This window comes from Perca flavescens, chromosome 14, assembly GCF_004354835.1.
Source record: "Perca flavescens isolate YP-PL-M2 chromosome 14, PFLA_1.0, whole genome shotgun sequence".
Lineage (NCBI taxonomy): Eukaryota > Metazoa > Chordata > Actinopteri > Perciformes > Percidae > Perca > Perca flavescens.
Genome location: NC_041344.1, coordinates 1227015 through 1244514, shown reverse-complemented (window position 1 = coordinate 1244514; position 17500 = coordinate 1227015). Strand labels below are relative to the sequence as shown.

Here is a 17500-nt window from a genome sequence, read left to right as displayed (position 1 = left end):
TCTCTCTCTCATCACCATCCTTTTCTCTCTCTCCATCACTCTTTCTCTCTCTCCATCACCATCCTTTTCTCTCTCTCCATCACTCTTTCTCTCTCTCCATCACCCTCCTTTTCTCCCTCCGCAGCCACATTTCCACTCGCGTGGGCTGAGCTGTAAGTAAGGGGAGAGAGAGAGAAAGAGGGAGAGAGAGACAGAGAGAGGGAGAGGGGGAGAGAGAGAGGGGGAGAGGGAAAGAGGGAATAAATGAATGTAGTGGAGTAACTAAACTAACTAGTAACTAAAGCTGGAACAGATGAATGTAGTGGAGTAACTAAAGTAACTAGTAACTAAAGCTGGAACAGATGAATGTAGTGGAGTAACTAAAGTAACTAGTAACTAAAGCTCTCAGATGAATGTAGTGGAGTAACTAAAGTAACTAGTAACTAAAGCTGGAATAGATGAATGTATTGGAGTAACTAAAGTAACTAGTAACTAAAGCTGTAACAGATGAGTGTAGCGGACTAAATAAAGTAACTAATAACTAAAGCTGTAACAGATGAATGTAGCGGAGTAACTAAAGTAACTAGTAACTAAAGCTGTAACAGATGAATGTAGTGCAGTAACTAAAGTAACTAGTAACTAAAGCTGTAACAGATGAATGTAGTGCAATAACTAAAGTAACTAGTAACTAAAGCTGTAACAGATGAATGTAGTGGAGTAACTAGTAACTAAAGCTGTAACAGATGAATGTAGTGGAGTAAAAAGTCCAATATTTCTCTCTGAAATGTAGCGGAGTAAAAGTAAAAAGTGACATGAAAAGAAAAAGACTCAAGTAAAGTACAAGTACCTCAACATTTGGTACTTAAAGATACAGTACTGGAGTAAATGTACTTAGTTACATTCCTCTGCTGGTCGTTGCCAGATTGCATTTCCTTGTTCTCAGCGCCGAGGTGTGAACAGCTTTCAGAGGCTGTGAAATGTAATTACGGTTGAGAATAAATGGCTGCAGATGAAGGAGAGAAGAATGTACAGGTCCTGTAAACTCCCATGATGCAATACTTTGCTTTCGGTGTGATGTCAGCTCTCCGGCTAATGGACCTGCCCTCGTTCCCTGAAACTTTTCTCTTAAAGACTTGAGACTTTCTTTTGAACTTGGTGCCCAAACACAATCATTGTAATTGTTGCCTCAAAATACTTCAAGATTACACACACAGATACACACACACACACACACACACACACAGATACACACACACACAGATACACACACACACACACACACACACACACACACACACACACACACACACACACACACACACACACACACATTCCCTTTAAAAACCAGGCGCATTTGGACTTTGGAGCATTGTTATTATGATGCTATTATTTGCACCGTAATATTTGTATTTGTAATCTTCTGCATGTGTGTGTGTGTGTGTGTGTGTGTGTGCTGCTGTGCGTCCCTGTGTGTGTAACAAGCATAGTGTGCGTGCGCTGTGCAAGAGCCTCGGAGCATTTTACTAATGCGCTGGTAAAATAACAATGAAATGCTGCGTTATTGACTTTAGACCAGGTTCAACCTGATCTCGCAGAATTCCATGAAATTAACACGGCCCCTTGAGACAGCAGTAGAGAGTAGTATGTAGAGAGACAACAGTAGAGAGTAGAATGAAGGGAGACAACAGTAGAGAGTAGTATGTAGAGAGTAGTATGTAGAGAGACAACAGTAGAGAGTAGTATGTAGAGAGACAGCAGTAGTGAGTAGTATGTAGAGAGACAACAGTAGAGAGTAGTATGTAGAGAGACAACAGTAGAGAGTAGAATGAAGGGAGACAACAGTAGAGAGTAGTATGTAGAGAGTAGTATGTAGAGAGACAACAGTAGTGAGTAGTATGTAGAGAGACAACAGTAGAGTAGTATGTAGAGAGACAGCAGTAGAGAGTAGTATGTAGAGAGACAGCAGTAGAGAGACAGCAGTAGAGAGTAGTATGTAGAGAGTAGTATGTAGAGAGACAACAGTAGAGAGTAGTATGTAGAGAGACAGCAGTAGAGAGTAGTATGTAGAGAGACAACAGTAGAGAGTAGTATGTAGAGAAACAACAGTAGAGAGTAGTATGTAGAGAGACAGCAGTAGAGAGTAGTATGTAGAGAAACAACAGTAGAGAGTAGTATGTAGAGAGACAGCAGTAGAGAGTAGTATGTAGAGAGACAACAGTAGAGAGTAGTATGTAGAGAGACAACAGTAGAGAGTAGTATGTAGAGAGACAACAGTAGAGAGTAGTATGTAGAGAAACAACAGTAGAGAGTAGTATGTAGAGAGACAGCAGTAGAGAGTAGTATGTAGAGAGACAACAGTAGAGAGTAGTACAGTACAGGCCAAAAGTTTGGACACACCTTCTCATTTTCATGACTATTTCCATTGTAGATTCTCACTGAAGGCATCAAAACTATGAATGAACACATATGGAATTATGTACTTAACAAAAAAGTGTGAACTAACTGAAAACATGTCTTATATTTTAGATTCTTCAAAGTAGCCACCCTTTGCTTTTTTTGATAACTCTGCAAACCCTTGGTGTTCTCTCAATGAGCTTCATGAGGTAGTCACCTGAAATGGTTTTCACTTCACAGGTGTTCTTTGTCAGGGTTAATTAGTGGAATTATTTCCCTTATTAATAAAAAAGCAAAGGGTGACTACTTTAAAGAATCTAAAATATAAGACATGTTTTAAATTGTTTCACAATTTTTTGTTAAGTACATAATTCCATATGTGTTCATTCATAGTTTTGATGCCTTCAGTGAGAATCTACAATAAATAGTCATGAAAATAAAAAGGAAACGCATTTGAATGAGAAAGTGTGTCCAAACTTTTGGCCTGTACTGTGTGTAGAGAGCACGTTTAGATCTGACGATAAAGGAGACTTGTAGCACCATCAGCAACACCAAAGGCACCTGACCAATCGTCTGTATTTCACGCAGAGAAAATAAAAACTAAAATATGAGCAGGTGAAGACTAACAAACTCATTTTGTCCCTTTTTTGTATCCTATAGAAGAAATTTTGGATCAGTGTCCCTTTCGCTCTCACAGACAGTAACGGATAAACGATAAACGGAGCTGGAAACACTTTGTGTCAAATAAAAACCGGGACGTGGGCTGAGCCTGATCCCACTGATGAATGCGTCTGTCTCCGAGCAACGCTGTTTTGGAGTCGGTTCCCCTGGAGCCTCGCCAAATATTTGCCTTTTGTGTCTTGTGAATTCTGGGAAAGAATTAATCATGAAATAACTCTGGCTGACTTTGATTTGGCTCGTGGGTGTTTGTTTTTATCACGAAGAAGGCAATGTTCGTACCTCAACCATAGAATATACATGTCGATACGCTCCAAAAGGGGTCAGCCCTATGTTCCCACAGCCCAGTGGTCCCACAGTCCTATGTTCCCACAGCCCTATGGTCCCACAGCCCTATGGTTCCACAGCCCTATGTTCCCACAGCCCTATGTTCCCACAGCCCAGTGGTAGCACAGCCCTATGTTCCCACATTCCTATGGTCCCACAGCCCAGTGGTCCCACAGCCCAGTGGTCCCACAGCCCTATGTTCCAACAGCCCTATGGTCCCACAGCCCTATGGTCCCACAGCCCTATGGTCCCACAGCCCTATGTTCCCACAGCCCTATGGTCCCACAGTCCTATGTTCCCACAGCCCTATGGTCCCACAGCCCTATGGTCCCACAGCCCTATGGTCCCATAGCCCTATGTTCCCACAGCCCTATGGTCCCATAGCCCTATGTTCCCACAGCCCAGTGGTAGCACAGCCCTATGTTCCCACATTCCTATGGTCCCACAGCCCAATGTTCCCACAGCCCAGTGGTCCCACAGCCCAGTGGTCCCACAGCCCTGTGTTCCAACAGCCCTATGGTCCCACAGCCCTATGGTCCCACAGCCCTATGTTCCCACAGCCCTATGGTCCCACAGTCCTATGTTCCCACAGTCCTATGGTCCTACAGCCCTATGTTCCCACATTCTGGGTGTGTTCAGGTGCATTCTGGGCGTGCTGGTCTTACAGGGAGGTTCGTTCAGGTGCATTCTGGGTGTGCTGGTCTTACAGGGAGGTGTGTTCATGTGCATTCTTGGCGTGCCGGTCTTACAGGGAGGTGTGTTCAGGTGCATTCTGGGCGTGCTGGTCTTACAGGGAGGTGTGTTCTTGTGCATTCTGGGCGTGCCAGTCTTACAGGGAGGTGTGTTCAGGTGCATTCTGGGCGTGCTGGTCTTACAGGGAGATGGTCCCACAGTCCTATGGTCCCACAGCTCTATGGTCCTACAGCCCTATGTTCCCACATTCTGGGTGTGTTCAGGTGCATTCTGGGCGTGCTGGTCTTACAGGGATGTGTGTTCAGGTGCATTCTGGGCGTGCTGGTCTTACAGGGAGGTGTGTTCAGGTGCATTCTTGGCGTGCCGGTCTTACAGCGAGGTGTGTTCAGGTGCATTCTGGGCGTGCTGGTCTTACCGGGAGGTGTGTTCTTGTGCATTTTGGGCGTGCCAGTCTTCTCCATGGTGATTTATGTGCCTCTGCTTTTGTGAAACCGAGTCAAGGCTAAATTCATCCAGGATAACCAGGAAATCCCAGTTTAATCCCTTATCTTGGTTTTGTGAAACAGGCCCCTGGATTCCAACAGTCTGCAGCTAAAGACACAGAGGAGACATAGCAGAATTGTGAATGGAAACAGTATTTCTGCATCTTTAGACTGATGAATATTAAAGGATTCGGTTGTTGCGCTGATGGCATTAGTGGCGAGGAAATGCACATTATCCCTTGTGTTGTCTTCCCTTGAACGTGAACTTGTTGTCCTTTTGGGTCAAAACTGCAAATTAACTTTTTTTGGGCTCTTTTTTCCAACTTTTTTGTCACTTTTTTCGTTTTTTTTAAAATTCATGGTCAATAAACATAATTTAAATGACATAATACTTTTTTTTTTAAACAGAAATTATAGATTATTTTGACTGATAGTTAAGATCAGAGGATGTTGAGTTGCTCACAGTTCATTTCAAATGCTATAAAATAAAAAAAAATTAAAATTAGAAAACACCCACAATTCAATGAAAGTAATCATCAAAGGTCCCATGGCATGACAATTTAACTTTATGAAATTAATAAAAAAAATTAAAATAATACAGATACAGTATTAGAGGACCACTAAGGTCTATATAAAATAGACTTCAGATACAGTATTAGGGGACCATTAAGGTCTATATAAAAGAGACTTCAGATACAGTATTAGAGGACCACTAAGGTCTATATAAAAGAGACTTCAGATACAGTATTAGGGGACCACTAAGGTCTATATAAAAGAGACTTAAGATACAGTATTAGGGGATCACTAAGGTCTATATAAAAGAGACTTCAGATACAGTATTAGGGGACCACTAAGGTCTATATAAAAGAGACTTAAGATACAGTATTAGGGGACCACTAAGGTCTATATAAAAGAGACTTAAGATACAGTATTAGGGGACCACTAAGGTCTATATAAAAGAGACTTAAGATACAGTATTAGGGGACCACTAAGGTCTATATAAAAGAGACTTCAGATACAGTATTAGGGGACCACTAAGGTCTATATAAAAGATACTTCAAATACAGTATTAGAGGACCACTAAGGCCTATATAAAAGAGACTTCAGATACAGTATTAGAGGACCACTAAGGTCTATATAAAAGAGACTTAAGATACAGTATTAGGGGATCACTAAGGTCTATATAAAAGAGACTTCAGATACAGTATTAGGGGACCACTAAGGTCTATATAAAAGAGACTTAAGATACAGTATTAGGGGACCACTAAGGTCTATATAAAAGAGACTTAAGATACAGTATTAGGGGACCACTAAGGTCTATATAAAAGAGACTTAAGATACAGTATTAGGGGACCACTAAGGTCTATATAAAAGAGACTTCAGATACAGTATTAGGGGACCACTAAGGTCTATATAAAAGATACTTCAAATACAGTATTAGGGGACCACCAAGGCCTATATAAAAGATACTTCAAATACAGTATTAGGGGACCACCAAGGCCTATATAAAAGATACTTCAAATACAGTATTAGGGGACCACCAAGGCCTATATAAAAGATACTTCAAATACAGTATTAGGGGACCACTAAGGCCTATATAAAAGATACTTCGAATACAGTATTAGGGGACCACTAAGGCCTATATAAAAGATACTTCAGATACAGTATTAGGGGACCACTAAGGCCTATATAAAAGCATCCAAAGAGCACCATGTCATGTGACCTTTAATTTTACCTGCCAACAATGTTACATGGCTTCCATACAACCTCCTGTACATCCACACATTCATGTTACTTTGGTGCATTTTGGTTCAAAGAAACCCATAATTCTGATATAAAAATGGTTCAAAGGAACAAAGGCTTGTTTCTCTCTGCCAAGTTTAGAGAATTTGCATCATTTTTTGGATATTTAAAAGTTGACCTATGCCGAGAGGTTTTAGTATTCTATGACTTCTGTTTTCCGAGAATTGGGTCTCTGACACAGCCGTTATACTGCCGGTCGTTTTGTGCAGCGTGGCGGTAAAAACCTGATTTGTTGCCCCTTTTAAAACTGACGTGAAGGTTGACTGAGACACCGCTGGGAAACTAAATGGCTTCATTTACCGGAGCCGCGGCGAGATATACAGCGAGATACACACTCTCAGTGTGTCTCACTGACGCCTCTTGTCACTGTCCATCTTCTGATTGGACGAAGGAAATGATTGCATTCCTTTATCACTGATTGGATGACCGAAGAAGGGTGAATCTGTCGGCTGTCTCTTCAGCTTTCAAAGGAAATGTTTCCGGGTCTCCAGCCTCGAATGTTTTCTCCAAAAGCCTCCGAATCTTTTAGGGTTTTAACTTTACTTTGACTTTGTGTCAGTTCAGCAACATTTGGCTCCGCCCCCTAACGGTTCCAACGTCTGGCTCCGCCCCCAAATATTCACAATGTCTGGCTCCGCCCACAACTATGACATCATCTGGCTCCTCCCCCAAAAATGTCCAACGTCTGGCTCCGCCCCCAAATGTTCACAATGTCTAGCTCCGCCCACAAATGTTCACAATGTCTGGCTCCGCCCACAAATGTTCACAACGTCTGGCTCCGTACACAAATGTTCACAATGTCTGGCTCCGCCCACAAATGTGACATAGTCTGGCTCCGCCCCCAATTGTTTACACCGTCTGGCTCCGCCCCCTGGATGCGACATCATCTAATTAACCGTGTCTTAGCTCCAGATACGCTGATCATCGATTAATTCCCCGGGGCAACTGTAACCCACGGCAACCGCCATGAGATGAGGCAATGTGTCTGGATGTTTTATTCTTTCCTTTGTTTAAATTCTTCTTTTCCTCCCTCTCTTCCTCCCTCTCTTCCTCTCTGTCTCTCTTCCTCCCTCTCTTCCTCTCTGTCTCTCTTCCTCCCTCTCTCCTCTCTCCCTCCATTTGTCTCTCTTCCTCCCTCTCTTCCTCCCTCTCTCCCTCCCTCCCTCTCTTCTCCTTTCCTCCCTCTCTCTGTCTGTCTTCCTCCCTCTCTGTCTCTCTTCCTCCCTCTCTCCTCTCTGCCTCCCTCCATCTTTCTCTCTTCCTCCCTCTCTTCTCCTTTCCTCCCTCTCTTCCTCCCTCTCTTCTCTGTTCCTCCCTCTCTTCCTCCCTCTCTCTTCTCTTCTCTCTTCCTCCCTCTCTCCTCTCTTCTCTTACTCCCTCTCTTCTCTCTTCCTCCCTCTCTCTGTCTCTCTTCCTCCCTCTCTTCTCCTTTCCTCCCTCTTTTCCTCTCTCTTCTCTCTTCTTCCCTCTCTTCTTCTTTCCTCCCTCTCTTCCTCCCTCTCTCTGTTTCTCTTCCTCCCTCTCTTTCTCCCTCTCTTCCTTCCTCCTTTCCTCCCTCTCTCCCTCTCTCTTCCTCCCTCTCTTCCTCCCTCTCTCTGTCTCTCTTCCTCCCTCTCTTTCTCCCTCTCTTCCTTCCTCCTTTCCTCCCTCTCTTCCTCCTTCCTCCATCTCTTCCTCCCTCTCTTCTCCTTTCCTCCCTCTCTCCTCTCTTCCTCCCTCTCTTCTCTTCCTTCCTCTCTTCTCTCTTACTCCCTCTCTTCTCTCTTCCTTCCTCTCTCTTTCTCTCTTCCTCCCTCTCTTCTCCTTTCCTCCCTCTCTTTCTCCTTTCCTCCCTCTCTTCCTCCTTCCTCCTTCTCTTCCTCCCTCTCTTCTCCTTTCCTCCCTCTCTCCTTCCCTCCATCTGTCTCTCCGCAGGGCCGGGTTTGAACAGGACATCGAGGGCGACCACTCGCTTCACCCCGACAGCTGCCGCGGTGAGATAAACTCTCCGTTTTACAGCCCTTAAACGGACGATAACAGTTCTAATGTGAGGTGTAAACAGCGTGAACGCCAGGGCATTGTAAGACTGCAGCAACGATACGGGCAATAAACTGCACAATAAATGAGAGGGGGGGAAACTTTTAGGGAGATAAAATGCATTTTTTTGCTGTAGAGTCAGACTCAGACTCAATGCATTGCCAAGTAAGTAGCACTTGTTGGTGCATATACAGTACAGGCCAAAAGTTTGGACACACCTTCTCATTCAATGTGTTTCCTTTTTATTTTCATGACTATTTACATTGTAGATTCTCACTGAAGGCATCAGAACTATGAATGAACACATATGGAATTATGTACATAACAAAAAAGTGTGAAATAACTGAAAACATGTCTTATATTTTAGATTCTTCAAAATAGCCACCCTTTGCTTTTTTTGATAACTCTGCAAACCCTTGGTGTTCTCTCAATGAGCTTCATGAGGTAGTCACCTGAAATGGTTTTACCTTCACAGGTGTGCTTTGTCAGGGTTAATTAGTGGAATTATTTCCCTTATTAATAAAAAAGCAAAGGGTGGCTACTTTGAAGAATCTAAAATATAAGACATGTTTTAAGTTACTTCACACTTTTTTATTAAGTACATGATTCCATATGTGTTCATTCATAGTTTTTATGCCTTCAGTGAGAATCTACAATGTAAATAGTCATGAAAATAAAAAGGAAACACATTGAATGAGAAGGTGTGTCCAAACTTTTGGCCTGTACTGTACGTAGACATATTAAACAATCAGTCCTTCCAGAAAAATTTGCGTGATTGTTTGCGGGGCAAAAATCCTTGTTTATGCGCCACGTTTTCTTAACAAATGCAATATGGAATATGCCGGATATTTATGCAATTTTATGCGATGAAATTGCGGGAACTTGCAAAAAATGAATGATGAAAAAGAGAAAAAAAAAGTGATCCCCCCCCCCAACACCCTGCTTTTCGATGATGTTCACGTCGCGTAATTACGTCACTTCATGACATTACCATGGCAACAGGGGAAAATGGCTGCTCGTGTGACATAAACGCAACATCTTTCAACTTTATGCTAAGATATATTATGTGACTTTTTTGTAGGGCTGTCAAAATAACGCGTTAATTTCGATTAATTAATCTGAGAAAAAATAATGCTTTAAAAAAAATAACGCAGATTAATCCATTCCATATTGACGTTTGACCCGGAGCCGTTCTAGCCACCATTCGACTGTAAGATGAAGGAGGGAGACGAGAATGTGCTGCCTGGATTATTGATTGGAACATTTACTTGTAGTAATATTCTAAATCTGGTGCCCTGATATGTCTGCTCTTCTCTCTGATGCTCTGAGACGGACGATACAGGCAACACAAACACCGCTCCACGGGACGCTGGTTAACACTAGACTCGAACGTTAACGTTAGCCTACCGCTAGCTAGTAGCTGGATTACAAATGGTTAAAATGCTAACAGCTAACGCTAAACGGTGTGAAGTTTGACTGTGTTTCACTGTAGAGGATTCCAACACCGAGATATAACCGTTCTCTTAATACATCCATGGATATAACTATAGATATAGAGCATGTGTTCATATGTTCTATATGGATATAACCATAGATATAGAACATGTGTTCATATGTCCTATATGGATATAACTATAGATATAGAACATGTGTTCATATGTTCTATATGGATATAATCGTAGATATAGAACATGTTCATATGTTCTATATGGATATAACCATAGATATAGAACATGTGTTCATATGTTCTATATGGATATAACCATAGATATAGAACATGTGTTCATATGTCCTATGTGGATATAACCATAGATATAGAACATGTGTTCCTATGTCCTATATGGATATAACCATAGATATAGAACATGTGTTCATATGTTCTATATGGATATAACCATAGATATAGAACATGTTTTCAAATTTTCTATATGGATATAACCATAGATATAGAACATGTGTTCATATGTCCTATGTTGATATAACCATAGATATAGAACATGTGTTCATATGTTCCAAATGAATATAACCATAGATATAGAACATGTGTTCATATGTTCTATATGGATATAACCATATATATATAGAACATGTTTTCAAATGTTCTATATGGATATAACCATAGATATAGAATATGTGTTCATATGTTCTATATGGATATAACCATATATATAGAACATGTTTTCAAATGTTCTATATGGATATAACCATAGATAAAGAACATGTTTTCAAATGTTCTATATGGATATAACCATAGATATAGAACATGTGTTCATATGTCCTATATGGATACAGAACAGTCTGCAGCTGCCGTTGTCGGAAAAACAACAAAGCTGGGAAACTACAGCCTCGTGTTGCATTCGTAGTTGTTGTTAAATGTCCTTTTCCCATCTGGTGGTTGTTTTTGATGTTCAACAGCAATTTACTAGTGAAATAAGATATTGTTATAGTTATTACATTATTATTAAATCATTTAATTTTGACCATATGGCCTTAGTAATAAACAAGCCGATCTTTAATGTCACCAACTGTTGTTTAGTACCCTTCTTTTCTTTTCTTAAAAAGTATAGCTTCAGGCACCATTAATTATGTATGCGATTAATTTCGATTAATTAAACACAGAGTATGTAACTAATTCGATTACATTTTTTAATCGATTGACAGCCCTACTTTTTTGCAATGAAAATGCAGGGATTATGAAATCATGTAAGCCCCACATATTTTGCGTGGATATCGGCAATTTATGCGGTGAAAGTGTGGCGTATTTGAAAGAAAATACGCCCCCCCCCCTGTAGACTGTGCAGAGGAAAAGGTGTGTAAGTCCAGGATGTAGGATTGATGCCAGCGGGGGTGTGGATGTGACCGTGGTCATGTTTGTTTGCGTTGTGCAGCTGATGTGATGGCGACCACACGGAAACAGGAGGCCGCCGGCGCTGCAGCTGACTACGGTAGGAAACTCTTTTTGTGACACACACACACACACACACACACACACACACACACACACACACACACACTGCCAAGGTCCATAGTTTAAGTCTGTATTTTTTCTTTTGTTAACTAGTCTTTTGTTGTTGTAATGAACAAGTGTCTTTTAAAATGCACTCATAGCTAAATGTTTGAGGTGTGTGTGTGTGTGTGTGTGTGTGCGCGCATGTGTGTGTATCTGTCTGTGTGTGTGTGTGTGCGTGCGTGTCTGTGTGTGTATGTGTGTGTGTGTGTGTCTGTCTGCGTTTGTGTGTGTGTCCATGCGTGCATGCGTGTGTTTGGACTAAAAAAGTTGGTACGTGATCTTGGTAATCAATTTGACAAAATTGTGGTAAATAAAAGTGACAAAAAATAAAAAAAATAAAAAAACGCCATAAAAGTGAGAGAAAAAAATAGTTATTGGTATAAATTCGACAAAAACGTTGAGAAACGTGTAGAAAGAGAACAACAAAATGTTGAAATTTTGACCCAGAAAAACAAAGTTGCACGGTCAACGGTGATGATTATCCAAAATACATTTAATAGATAGATAAAGATAAACTAGTTTGCATTTTTCACCACATACCAAGAAACACTTTACGCAACCCCGCGTCTGAGTGACGTCTTTTATCCGACGTCTCTGAACCTCTTCAAAGTCGATGAGCGGCTCAGTTTGACCTTGTCATGTTTGGGTTGTTTTGCATCAGCGGATGTGTTGCAGGTTTGTATTTGATCTGATCCAATCAGAGCGCTGCAGCTTCCAAAACTAAACACTGACGTCCATGGGAATCTTTTTTTTTTTGGAGTCTTTGGAGATTAGAGAGCTTATCGCTTTGTATTCTCCCGCTGAAGTTAATTACATTCACCTGGCACCTAGATGTGGTCCTGTCGGAAGACTGGAATGAGAAGTACCTTTTTAAAAAAACAAGACGGGATCTCTGAGAGCCACAGAGCAGAGAGATGAGCCCACTGAAGTCTGGTGACAACGTGCAAATGCAGTTAATATCATCTCACTACATTCAGCGTGGAAGTTACAATCAAATGTCAAGTCACGTCTGAACAGTTGACATTGTTAGCTAAAAGTACTGTCTGAGCAGTTGACATTGTTAGCTAAAAACAGTTGATATAGTTAGGTAAAAGTAATGTCTGAACAGTTGACATAGTTAGCTAAAAGTACTGACTGAACAGTTGTAATAGTTAGCTAAAAGTATTGTCTGAATAGTGGACATAGCTAAAACAGTTGATATAGTTAGCTAAAAGTACTGACTAAGCAGTTGACATAGTAAGCTAAAAACAGTTGATGTAGTTAGCTAAAAGTACAGACTGAACAATTGCCATAGTTGGCTAAAAGTAGTTACTAAACAGTTGTAATAGTTAGCTAAAAGTACTGACTGAACAGTTGACATAGTTTGCTAAAAGTACTGACTTTTATAACACTTTCTATAATCGTTTTAATATTTATGACTTTAGTGAGGAGTTGTCAGTCTTTCATAACAATGCCCCTGGGCAGAGCAATGTCCAGGTTGACAGAAATAAGGTCCTGACACTCTTCAGAGGTCTTAAGGAAAGGAAAAGTCCCGGCCCTGACGGCATTGGAGGCCGTATACTGAAGAACTGTGCTGAACAGCTGGCAGACATTTTTTGTTTTATTTTCAAAATGTCCTTACATCTCCACACCGTTCCTAATCTTTGGAAAGACTCAATTATTGTTCCGGTGCCTAAAAATAAGACTCCAGAGTCTTTTAATGACTTTAGGCCTGTGGCACTCACGTCCCTCGTTATGAAGACGTTAGAGAAGATCGTGAAAGATGAACTATTGAACTCTGTACAGGATCTACTAGACCCGCTTCAATTCGCCTACAGACCAAAACGGGGAGTGGAAGATGCAGCATGTTCTCTTTTTAACTTGATCTATACCCATCTTGAGGGTGCAAAGAGCTTTGTGCGGCTGCTTTTTATTGATTTTTCTTCAGCCTTTAATTGCATTCAACCACATATTTTGGCAGGGATCTTAAAGAATACTTTTAATATTGATCATAGTCTTATTTGTTGGCTGATGGACTTTTTAACTGACAGGTCACAACGCGTAGCATCTTATCCGATGTTCTCTTTTCCTCCACTGGTTCCCCCCAGGGCTGCCCCCTCTCCGCGATCTTATTTATTTTATATACAAATGCATGCCAAAGCCAGCACACCAGGCGTCACATCATTAAGTTTGCTGACGACTCGGTAATAGTGTCACTGCTGACTCACAACGACCCCGAGTACGGCGCTACTTTAAATGATTTTACAGCGTGGTGCAAGTCGTCTTTTATGAACATCAATGCGGCAAAAACTAAAGAAATGCTGATCGACTTAAGGAAGAATCCCCCCCCCCTCTCTCCCACCCTTATTAATGATCAAGCTATCGAAGTGGTGAAGCAATACAAATACCTCGGTATTATAATAGACAGCAAACTCACCTTCGAGCCTCAGGTTGACGCGGTCTGTAAAAAAGCACACCAGCGTATGTTTTTTTTATCGTAAACTTCGCAATTTTAATGTCGATAAGACCTTTATGAGGATGTTTTATTGTTGTTTTATTGAAACTATTCTTTCCTTTGCCTTTGTGAGCTGGTTTGGGTCCCTCACTCTTAAAAACAAAAACAGGCTGCAATACATTACTAAAGTGTGTGGAAAAATTTCCCTGAACTCTCTGACTGACTTAAAATCTCTATACGAGACAAGGACCCTGAAGAAGGCCCAGTCAGTCCTGGCTGATATAAACCAACAGCTACTTCATGTTGTTGCCGTCTGGCCGCAGATTCTGTCTGCCTAAATGCAGGACAAACAGACACAAAAACTCTTTTGTTCCTGCTGCTATAGGTTTTGTTCATAATTCAATGTGAGATGTGCACTTTTGTGTAGTATGTATTTACTTGTGTTCTCCATCGATAGTGTCTGTTGTCTGTATGGCTTATGTGTCGTTTATGTTGCACTTTATTTGCTGCAAAACGAATTGCCCCTCGGGGATAATAAAGACTCCTTGACCTTGACCTTGAACAGTTGCCATAGTTAGCTAAAAGTACAGACTGAACAGTTGACATAGTTAGCTAAAAGTACTGTCTGGACAGCTGACATAGCTAAAAACAGTTGACATAGCCCCTTAACGCTGACTGTCGCTAATTTGCATCAAACTTCCATTCCCACTGCAGGCGAGATAGCGTGTGTATTCCCCCAATGCCGGTTTGTTTACATTAGATACATACCTAGGAACCTTTTGCACGCACTGGTTTCTCGTAGGACCGGTCGGAGTGGGAACTACATCCGGTTCACGGAAGCTAAAATTAACCCTAACCCTATAAAAACTACTGTCAATGTTAGGGAGTAGGAGAGTGTTTTCTTTCTTGCTGTTGTCAAGATGAATTTATTTGTCAATTAAAGTTTAGAAGTTCTAACTACTTTGTGACATGAATAAAATCTACATATCTGAGATGGGAAAATCTGTTTTATTAATTTTACCATTTTTTTAAAGAATTTTACAATGCTAATTTGCATCATACCTAAATTTATATCTATTATATATGCTATAGACAAATTAACAATCTCAACTTCATTTAGCATCAGCTTGGAGCCAGAAACACACATAATAAATTTTTTTTTATATAATTGTGAATAAATTCAGGCGTCAAGGGGTTAGCTAAAAGTACTGTCTAAACAGTTGACATAGTTAGCTAAAAGTACTGACTAAACATTTGACATAGTTAGCTAAAAGTACTGACTAAACAGTTGTAATAGTTAGCTAAAAGTACTGACTAAACAGTTGTAATAGTTAGCTAAAAGTACTGACTAAACAGTTGTAATAGTTAGCTAAAAGTACTGACTAAACAGTTGACATAGTTAGCTAAAAGTACTGACTAAACAGTTGACATAGTTAGCTAGAAGTACTGACTAAACAGTTTTAATAGTTAGCTAAAAGTACTGACTAAACAGTTGTAATAGTTAGCTAAAAGTACTGACTAAACAGTTGTAATAGTTAGCTAAAAGTACTGACTAAACAGTTGTAATAGTTAGCTAAAAGTACTGACTAAACAGTTGTAATAGTTAGCTAAAAGTACTGACTAAACAGTTGACATAGTTAGCTAAAAGTACTGACTAAACAGTTGACATAGTTAGCTAAAAGTACTGACTAAACAGTTGTAATAGTTAGCTAAAAGTACTGACTAAACAGTTGACATAAAATAAAAATAAAAGGCATTGAATGAGAAGGTGTGTCCAAACTTTTGGCCTGTACTGTATATGTTTATGTTTATATAATGTTTCCACACAGGCTGAGCTCAGGTGTGTTTGTGTGGAGCTGCTGTGCAATATAGCTTCACCTCAACCCTCTAATTTGCCTCTTTAATCACTCAACAGCAGCGGGATGTGAGAGAGAAAGAAAGAGCCTGCAGTCACAGGTTATAAAACAATGGTTCCCTCTCCATAAATATGAGATTTCAGGCGGAAAACGGCCCGCTGTGCAGCGATTAGCCCTGACTGACTGAAATGATTGCAGGCTCAGCAGCAGCATCGATTCATTGCCACGGATTTATCTCCTAAACGCGCGCTAATTGTGTCCTGATTAACCGTGGCGTTTATATTTCAGATTTTATTGACGCCTGCGGGGATTACCCACAGAGTTAATGGCTCCATAACACAATGAAAAGGCCCCGCAGACACACTTGGCAGCACGCTTTATTCTTCACGCTTTTGTTGTGATACTCCGGTTTAAATTTGCAGAGATTAGCAGGGGCGGAGCAGTGGTGGTGGTTGTGGTGGGGTGGGGGGACATTCATCCAGGAACATCCAGTAAACATCAGACAGTTTCTACTTGTGTTATGGGACTTAAAGGTCCCATGACATGGTGCGCTTCGGATGCTTTTATATAGACCTTAGTGGTCCCCTAATACTTTATCTGAAGTCTCTTTTATATAGACCTTAGTGGTCCCCTAATACTGTATCTGAAGTCTCTTTTATATAGACCTTAGTGGTGAAAGTGAAAGAGACTTCAGATACAGTATTAGGGGACCACTAAGGCCTATATAAAAGAGACTTCAGATACAGTATTAGGGGACCACTAAGACCTATATAAAAGCATCCAAAAAGCAGCTTGTCATAGGACCTTTAAGCCTGGACTAGGATGGCGGCGGTGCTGTTCAACAGGTGGGCTGACAGAAGGCAATTCCTCCATAATGCCATCTGAGGCATTAGCGTCATGGTGTCAGGCAGCCGGCCGTGAAGGACTCCAACACAATGAGCGACGGATGTTTTAGCCGCCGTGCCCCCAAAATGTATCTGCCGCGCTGCGCTCGAGTGGCTCCCGTTACTGTAATGACATCGTTTGGCTGGGAACTGTTTCCGTAATAGCGTTTTTGCTGCAAATTGGTTATTTAATGCAGTGCAAGGGAGGCCCCCGCGGGGCTCAGTTTAGGCTCTGAATGGACATAAATTGGCCATTATGCTGCGGCATGCCATTACAGGGTAGTTTTATATTAGATGAGAGTTGACATTGTGCAGAATAAGTTCTGCACGATGCAAATTATGATGGCTTCTTGGACGACATGGTCGCCGTCTGTCTGTGACCTTTTACATTACTGGGGTGCTGGTGATCCAGGAAATGAAATCTATTCTGCTGCTGGGCGTAGTGATGAGCAATTAAAATGGGTTTCATGTCCTTAAAGTTGAGAATGACGGGCTGGACTCATGTGTTTGTCCTAACTTACTGCCAGACCAAAGCAATCGCTTTTAGAAGAACACTACGCGTTCATTGCTGCGCTGCTATAACATTAATTATGCGGTACTTGAAGCCTGAAATTATATTGAACGGGGGATACACAACAACCAAAAAAAGACCTCTGTTCTACCACAGTTGTCATGAAGAGGGAACTTAGCTATAGGTCCCTATTTTAACGATCTAAGCGATTGGGCGTAACATGCAATCAACCAATCAGAGATCATCTCCCATTCCCTTTAAAAGCCAGGTGCATTTGGACCTTGAAACATTGCTCTTATGATGGAGGATTTGCACTGTAATATTTTTATTTGTAATCTTCTGCATGTGTGTGTGCTGCTGTGCATCCCTGTTTGTGTAACAAGCATAGTGTGCGCGCGCTGTGCACGAGCCTAGGAGCATTTTACTAATGCTC

At 41.1% G+C, this 17500-nt stretch overlaps 1 protein-coding gene across 1 annotated transcript in view; it reads left to right on the top strand.

Moving 5' to 3' along the window:
* Positions 1-17500, top strand: part of LOC114568462 (semaphorin-6D) — a 113330-nt gene that overhangs the window by 44639 nt on the left and 51191 nt on the right. The window contains exons 16-17 of the mRNA XM_028598077.1: positions 8271-8329; positions 11261-11317. Coding sequence (XP_028453878.1) covers positions 8271-8329; positions 11261-11317 — 116 coding nt within the window. The remainder of the gene's footprint in view (positions 1-8270; positions 8330-11260; positions 11318-17500) is intronic.